The sequence below is a fragment of the Lolium rigidum genome, chromosome 3 (assembly GCF_022539505.1).
Source record: "Lolium rigidum isolate FL_2022 chromosome 3, APGP_CSIRO_Lrig_0.1, whole genome shotgun sequence".
Taxonomy (NCBI): domain Eukaryota; kingdom Viridiplantae; phylum Streptophyta; class Magnoliopsida; order Poales; family Poaceae; genus Lolium; species Lolium rigidum.
The window spans coordinates 200,194,850-200,203,903 of record NC_061510.1 but is presented as its reverse complement, the minus strand read 5'-3'; the positions used below and the strand labels follow the sequence as shown (position 1 = coordinate 200,203,903).

Genomic DNA, 9,054 nt, shown 5'->3' with positions numbered 1-9,054 from the left:
GTACTGCAGGCCGAACCTCGCTGCCGAGGCACCGCAGAAGTTCTTTCTTGTGCCCTAAATGGGTTTTGGGTGTTTGGTGTTAACACAAGAAAGGATGTGTATTAATGTTTTCAGAAATATTTATTGAATCACACAAGACGGTATTGGACGCTTCAAAGAAGGATAGTGGCGGTAGTCGTCCACTAGTTTTTTATAGCTTATAAGGTAGTAGTGATCTCAAAGGAAGGCAATGTGGGCCATCCTATTCCACTCCATCACTCCCCCACTTGTTTGGTGCGCAGTTCAGCTGAGTTCTTGCCTTTCTCCTTGCCTGCTTGGCTGGCCGAAAGTTGGTCACTACTTCCAGCGACCGTTAGTACCCACCTACTTCTGGTACAAGTCTCGAAAATTTTAGACGCAAAAGGGGTACCAGTATCCGTTTTGATGGTTTCGAACGTTGGGCTGGAAGTTGGCTACTAGTACCGACAATACCGCCCTACTTTTGCCCACTTCCTTTCGCAACATGACCGTTGGGGCTTGGTTATGCATAATGGCCAGATTTGAGAGAGCCCATATAAATAGGGTCTTCTTCCCCAAGAAGAGCTACCTCTTGACTCTCTCTCTTTCACCATTGATACACTAAGCTTAATTTCCGTAGATCTCTCTACCTAGCACTAGAATCTATTGACTCTTGAGGATCCGGTGGAAAAAACATAAATCTACACTCTCACCAAAAGAATTTGTATTCCTCCCGTGTTTCTTTGTGGACCTTTGTGAAGTCGTCCCGAAGCTCGAGCTTTGGTTGTAAATCTTCGTGGGCGTTGTTGGGAGCCTCTAATTAAGTTATGGATGCATGCCTCGGCCTTTGTGTAAAGGTTTCGGTTGCCAGTTTGAAGGCCACCGCTCAGCGGAACGTGAGCTTACCTTCGTGGTTTGCTCACCGGAGAATATGGTGAGACATTTGTGGCGTTGATTGGCCTTTGTGACGCCACACCCCTCCAACGTAGACGTATTTCTACTCAAAAGGAAGAAACTACATGAATCAACCCATGTGTCTCCATGTGCTTCACCTTCAGTTACTGCTATCCTTTACCGTTCCTTTATTAATTGTATCATGTATCTAGTTTACTTGCTCGTATCTTGTCATATAGGATTGTCCACCTAGTTGCATATCTAGAAAACTTATGTTTTTGTCAAGTCTAAATTTAAAAAGAACTAAAAATGTGATTAGCACATATTCACCACCCCCTCTAGGCGCCCATATGATCCTTTCAAGGGGGCTTTCGAGATACACCTTGACCCAACAAGGAAATATGATTTGATATGGAGGTGGGAGAAGGATGGGAGCTTCTCTTCACGCTCGACGTACAAGACGGCCTTCTTCGCCACAAACACTAAGGCGGACGACATGGACCATGTATGAAGATCCCGTGCCCCACATAGTTGCCTATTTTTGCCTGGCTGACATCCAGAAACAGATGTTGGACATCTAATCAACTGCAGAAGAGGGGGCTTCCACACCCAGCGGTTTGTCCTTTTTATGACTAGCAACTTGAGACCTTGCAGCACCTCTTGCAATGGTGTGTCGTGGCCCGCAAGGTTTGGGCATGAACATTGTCACACTATGGAAAGCCAGAGTGCCCCCCCCCCCCCCCCGGAGGCGGACACACCGCTGATCCACTAGTGGGTGAGCCATATGGCGCCGAGGAAGGAGAGGCACGATCTTTGGACCGTGATCACTCTCATGTTTTGGTGCCTTTGGAAGCACCGAAACAATGTGGTGTTCAATGCGGAAAGGCCAGACGCACGGACAGTCACCCAGATGATCCGATCCAAATTTGAGGTATGGAAGAGGGCGAACCTCTTCCGTGGGGAAGTCTTCACTTTCCAACCTTTGATTCTCTTTGGTTGCTCGAAGGAGCGTAGGCTTAGGGCCGAGAGCTTTCGCCTCATGTTGACAACAATCTAAGCCGCTAGCCAGCGTTGAATACTTGTCACTTGGCGCCCCTTCTATGATATGTGATGCACCTTCCAGGGTCTATTCTATAAAAAAAATAGCCTGAAATTTGTGGTACAGCTCAGAAAATCAATCAAAGTTTGTACACGGAATAGTTGCAAAATACTGATGCATTACAAACAAAGATGCGGTGACATGCAAAGTACAATTGTGAGCATACATCGAGCCATGGTCAAAAATGAACTGCTGGAAATGACACCATAGGAATCAGATCAGAAAGAAGTTCAAGGATATCTGTGAGCAACAAATCATCCAATACATAAATCATTCCAGCATGACATCACTCTATGGATATTTTCCATCTTTCACATGCTGGATGCTCTCGAGAGACTCTTTCATTGCATGCAGTTCCTTGATGATATCTCCGGTGGGTGTCCTACTTGATGGCAATTCCTGAGAGCAAGACATTCCAAGTCTAAGTAGTGAAGCAAGCCAATCAATCTTTCTTCTATAGGGAGAATCATTTGCCATCTGAAGTCCATTGTCAAGCTCCAGCGAAAGCTGTGTGTCCACAATGTCTATCACTCTGTCATCTAGACCCAGCTCAACATATTCCCGGAGGGTTAATCCTTGTCTGAATCCAGTATCAGTGGGCTTTTTCCCAGTTACTGTTTCCAAAACTAGAATTCCATAACTGTAAATATCTCCATTTGTTGATACCACATTGCCAGCACCATACTCTGTTGCAGTAAACAGTTGTTAATCGTATTAATACTTCTTAGAACACACAAAGGTCTATATTTACAAAGATAGAATAAAATAAGGAAAATCGTAGAACAATAAAGGATATTATGCTCACCTGGGGCAGCATAACCAATTGTCCCTCTAAGTCCCATTGAGCTCGTCGATTGCTCAAGAGATGTGCTTCCCTCGACAAAAATCCTTGCAAGTCCAAAGTCTCCAACATGGGCTACCATATCAACACCCAAGAGCACATTGCTTGACTTAACATCACAATGCACAATGGGTGCGGGGCCTTGCCAATGAAGATAGTCCAACGCGCAAGCCACATCCAGTAATATGGTCACTCTTCCAAGGAGATCCAAGTGCCTCTGTTCAGGTTGGTCATCTTTCTCAGGATGTAGCCAACCTTCTAGGCTACCATTCGGCATAAAGTCATACACTATTGCTTTGAAATCATTCCCTCTAGTATCAATGCTTGAACAAACTGTAATAATCTTGACAAGATTCCGATGCCGCATATTTCGCAGGGCTTCGCATTCGGCAGTAAAACTCTTGAGCGCCATGGGAGTTTGTAGTTTCAGTACCTTCACAGCAACAAGACTTGCACTTTCACCTGGTTGATCTAATTCTCCTTTGTATACTGATCCAAATGATCCAGAGCCCAACAAGTTGCTTGTTGAGAAACCATCTGTGGCCTTTACCAACTCTGAGTAAGAGATCAATGGGTGGCCTTTCACGGATGTTGTTATAGGGATATTTACTTTACTTCTCTTGCGCCAATTAACAAGCTTGTAGAGTAATGCAAGAACAAGCAGTGTTGCAATAAGAGGAATAATCACGGGTACCACCGGAAATTTGTGCTTCCTCTTTCCTGATTGCAAAGAACAACGAGGCAAATGTAGGCCAGGTATGCCACCGCAAACCAATTCATTGCCTTGGACTGATACTGCTGTAGCATTTGTGAAAACTCCAATGTTTGGCACTTCCCCAACAAAGCTATTGAATGAAAGGTTGAGATAAGAGAGAGTAGTAAGATCCCTAAGAACTTTGGTATCTGGCCCGATAAATTGTTGCTTGAGACATCAAGAGTTTCTAGACCTTTCAGACGACTCAAGGCTGATGGGATGCTGCCATTTAGGATGTTATTTTGGAGAAAGAGATACCGGAGAAGTTGGCATTCACCAAGGGCGGCAGGTATCTCACCTGAGAATTTGTTTGACTGTCCACGGAATGCTACAAGATTTTTCAGATTTCCTATTTCTTGTGTTATGGATCCCTCTAACATATTATGGGATAGATCTAAATTTTTTGAGAGAGTGGGGATGTCGTATAATCCGCTGGGAATCGTACCTATAAGGTTATTATTACCAAGTCCTAGTTCCAACAGCTTTGTTAGATTCCCAAGCGAGCTTGGTAACCTACCGCTGAATTTATTCATCCCGAGGTTCAAATATATCAGCTCGGTAAGATTTCCTATGACCGATGGAATTGACCCACTAATTTTATTTTCAGATGCACTGAGCCTGCCCAAGCTTTTTAGATGACTCAATGAAGAAGGAAGAGGTCCAGTGAAAGAGTTTTTAGAAAGGAAGAGATTTTGCAAGCTATTGAGATTACCTATGTCTTTAGGGATGCTTCCTGATATTTTGTTTCCTTCAAAGACGAGAACCTTTAAGGAAGTAGAAAGATTGGAAACTGAATCAGGGAGAACACCCTCAAACATATTGAGACCCAATCCCAAACTTTTTAATTGGGAGCAATTCGTTAATGCAGTCATGAATTCCCAATCTTTGGGCTCTTTAGCTTGAAGCAAATTTCCCGAGAGCTGCAGCCAAGTGAGATTTTTTAATCTTCCAACCTCTGGAAGCACACCACCACTGAAAAGGTTATCCAAGAGCTGAAGTACTGACATGTCAGAAGCATTAGCTATCGAAGGTGGAATGTGGCCATGAAACTGGTTAGAGTCCATGAATATCCTCTGCATATGGGGAAGATTACTGAATGCATTTGGAGGTATTGTACCGCTTAGCATATTTTTCTGGACAGAAAACACTCTTAAAGAGGAATTGTTCCAAATAGAAATGGGGATCACTCCACTTAAATTATTGAAGCTTAAGTTGAGCCAACTTAATCTGGATAAGAACCCCAAAGACGACGGGATAGTTCCTGACAGAGTGTTGCCATCAAGAGCAAGACCCGAGAGGCTGGAGAGATTTCCCAAACTAGGTGGTATCTCACCAGATAATCTGTTCTGGCTCAAAGCCAGGTTTTCAATCACATGAAAATCTGCCAGCGATTGAGGGATCTGTCCTGACAAACGATTTTCTGAGATGGCTAAAATCTTGAGATTTCTTAAAGACCCTATGTTGACAGGAATCTCGCCTTGGAGTTGGTTAAAGCTAAGGAAAAGAATTGTGAGATTCGTGCACTCTACCAGAGCAACAGGAATGCTTCCTTGGAGATGATTTGTGCTCAAGTTCAGCACCTGAAGCCTGAGAAGACGACCGATCTCCGGAGGTATCTTCCCAGCAAGCTGGTTATTGCCAAGGTTCAGCTCCTTGAGAAAAGATAAGTTTCCCATAAACGGCGAGATGCGCCCAGACAGATTGGCAGAGCCCAAGCGCAGAGCGACGACTCTCTCAGGGTGCCGCCGGCCACCGCAGATGACTCCTGGCCAGCGGCAGTAGTGGCTGGACGTGTTCCATGAGGCCAGCAAGCCCTCAGATGAGCTTGCCGACAGCATGGACTTGACGGAGAGGAGCGCGAACTCATCCGACGATATCTCGTTGCTGCTCCGTGGGGTTACCAGAGCATGTGAACAGAAGAAGAAAAAGAAGTAGCAGAGAAATGCTAGTGCTTTCTCCATTGGGGAATGGCTGCAAGAATGTGCATGTATCTATATATGCTGAATACTTGTCATTTTCTTGCAAGGAGTTCAGTAAGTTGGGAATGTGTAAACAGGGAAATGTTATGGCATTAGGATATGTATTAGAGACTTAATAGTTGATATGGTCAGAGATCTGGATAAAATTAATTTAACCGGCTTAAAATTATATTCATAAAAAACTTTTTTGCAAGATTAGCTTCCAAGACTACGAAAAAAAAAACTTTACATTCTTTGGACAATGTTGAACAAATAGATCTGGATAAATAAAGCCTGGATGTATGTATGTATTTTAGCGAGTCCTCCTCTCTCCAATTACTTTATGTTAGATAAGCAGGGCCTTGATTATTCTACTAGTGGGACATGTCACACTCAGCAAATCGGTGGTTGTCTCTCATCTTGTCGGCCTTTGGCAGAGACTACCAACCACTTCTAATATGCAAGAGTTAATATTAGTTATGACTTCAAAATAGTGGAAGTGGTGTTTTGGAACATGGGTGCATATGCTCCCTATATTTTGAAATGCATCTTATGTACATTTTAAATTTCAAAAAAATTGAAACAAAAAATTCGTACGTACATCTTCACGTGCTACGCGCTCACAAAGTCGTTTCATAAAAAATTGACTTATCATGTGACGTGTGTAAAAAAACAAAATTCAGTGCTAAAAATAATGCTTTTCACAAGATAAAATTTCTCCTTTTTACATAGACCACAAAAAATATTGATTTTTCGTGAAACTTAGAAAATGCACATACATTATAGAGATGTACACGTAGAATTTTTTATCTAAATTTTTTGACATTTCAAAATATGTTTTTTTGGTAGAGGGAGCATACGCACCCGGGAGCCGAATTGAATTTCCGAAGGTTATACTAATTCAAGAAAAGTAATACGATAATATTCTACAAAAGTACAAAACCAGGAAAACTGAGTTCAGTAACACTATGTAGACCTGGCCACAATTCTTCAAAAACAATACAGGAACCAAAAAAACTCGAATAAAACTAAATGATTATGAAATGAGTTTTTCTGTTGAAAAGCAAGTTTTGTCAGCATTTCAAATTTAAGAAAGTACAGTGTTTCTGGACGATTTCAAGATGAATCCTAATTTAATGGATTCTTGATTATAATAGATATGATATGGAACCAAGTTCTCATTTGTCCGGACTTAGGATATTAAAGTATATGCAGAATCTTGCTTGGTCCAGACCTAATATTCCGGCACCTGTGAGTCATGACAAAGTCAGTAACCATCACCCCATCAGTCTCTACTCCCTAGTCATCTTGCCGGCCTTCACAGGATTATGTTCACCGAATAGCCCCAGTTATTTATGCTTTACATGTATGGCAAGGCAGATACTTCAATCCAATATATGCGCAGTAGATACAGTCAACCACTGACAAAAGATGTCATATTCGGTTGCGCGATCAGTATGGTTTTGATTACTCGAAAACTTTATGACTTCTTATTCTGATGAGGTCACTGTCATGCAAGGTTGCGACTAATTCTGTACCTTCACATTCCCACGAATGGAAATTGATCGTATGTCAGCTTATAAGATAATCATACTATCAATCACAAGGAACCACTTGGACAACTCGGTGCTACGCAGCCTGCTAAAAGGTTTTCACAAGTGAACCGAGCAACCCAACCTTGATTTTAATACTAAGGACGGGAAGAATTTTACACGATCTGGATTCAAACACCTAGCCCCCAAATGCCAGATAGCACTCAGATAAGAGCTATCTCCACCGGCGCGCCCATTGCGGCCCCGATAGTGTTTTAGGGACCGGCGTGATTTTTGGGCTAGCACCGGTGCACCTCAAAAGGCGCCGGCTAGTTTTGGAGCCCAATAGAAGCGCTGGCAACCCCGTGCCGGCCCCTTCGTAGAGGGCGCAGATCGGACGCGTCGATGCCTCGTGGCACGTCAGAAACCGCGTGTGGGCTCCGCCTGGCAGCCGCACCGCTTTCCCCACCTCCCACCCACGCCCGAGCCGACTCCCACCCACGCCCGAGACGACTCCCACCCCTCTAGATCGCCACCATCATCGTCGTCGTCGCCCCTGCTTGCAATAGACACCACCGCATGTCCAGGAACCGCCGTCCATCGACACGACCGCCACCCCTTGACCGGCGGCCGTTGTTTCGCCCCATCTCCAGCTTCGGACATGGACGCTTATTTTGCAACATGCGAGGAACAGCTCGCAAGGATGTTGAGCGTGCTTTTGGGGGTGCTTCAACAGCGTTTCGCCGTTGTCAGGTACCCTGCTCTCACTTGGTCTGAGTCTCAGATGTGGGAGGTGATGAACGCATGTGTGATCTTGCACAACATGAACATTGAGAGCGAGCGCGATGAACCTGTGCAAGCCTCTTGCTGAGGTAGAGCATGTTCCCCAAAAATTTGGCGCTTTCCTTCACATGCATCATGAAATCCGAGATACATGTGTTCATGCTCAACTTCAAGCAGATCTAGGTGCGCATTTATGGGTGAGGAGAGGAGTCGCCAACAATGCATGATTTAATTTCTATTTATTTGATTGTATGAATTATTAAATTTTCATTTGTTTGATTGTATGAATAATTTAATTTCTATTTGTGTGATTGTATGAATATTTAAATATAGTATGAATAAAATGTGATTGATATGTTATTTCAAAATATTGTAAAAAGAAAAAATATTTTGAGGTTGTCGTATGGAGGTGCCGGTGTGGAAACAGCATCCCCAAATAGAGGATGCAGTGGCGGCGCCTTCTATACAGCAGTGTCGGCGCCCCTGCTGGCACTATTTAAGAGCGCTGGTGGAGATGCTCTAACATGATCGACATGGCTGCAAGAGGTACTAAGAGCATGTCTAACAGGCCCCTTATAACCCGCCCACCCCGTAAAATTCCGGCGGGATACGGGGCAGGCGCGATTTGGGCCGTCTAGCAGGCCCCGTATTCGGGCCGGCCCGTTTCGGCGGAATACGGGGCCCAGGAAATCGGCCCCGTCGCCCCCTAATTATACCGGGCGCAGGTGCGAGTAAGGGGTTAACCCCTCACTCGCAACCCTAGCTCCGCCGTGCGCCGCCGCCTCCTCCATCCTGCTCCGGCGAGCAATCCCTCACTACCTAGCTCCACATTTCACCCCAGCTTCGGCATGGACGCACGCCGCCGCAGTACCGCCTCGCCGGCGAGCGGATCGAAGCGATCCCACTCGCCGGACAACGTGGAGGATGCGTGGCGTCTCCAATGCAAGAGATCCTCCGCCGGGAGCCGCCGTGCTGCCTGCAGGTACGCCGGCGCCGCGTACGTCCTGCCGAAGCTCGTTGAGTTCGCGGCGGGCGGGCGCTGGTACAACCAGGATCCACCGATGAGCGGCCCCAAGTTCGACGAGTGGCGCGTCGAGTGGGAGCGCCGACGCTGGGAAAAGGCGGCTTGGAACGCGAGCATCGGGAGCACCAGCGGCGGAGGAGCTCCGCTCGCCGGCGAGGAGGAGGAGGACCCC

The 9,054-nt window shown here is 45.4% G+C and overlaps 1 protein-coding gene across 1 annotated transcript; it reads right to left on the bottom strand.

The window, feature by feature from the left end:
• Window positions 1–2,027: 2,027 nt before the first annotated feature.
• LOC124695967 (receptor kinase-like protein Xa21) lies at window positions 2,028–5,546 on the bottom strand. Its single transcript, XM_047228763.1, is given in 3 exon segments — window positions 2,028–2,676; window positions 2,796–3,725; window positions 3,728–5,546. Coding segments are annotated over 3 exon segments (3,144 nt in total). The 3' UTR covers window positions 2,028–2,281.
• Between the last annotated feature and the right edge of the window lie 3,508 nt (window positions 5,547–9,054).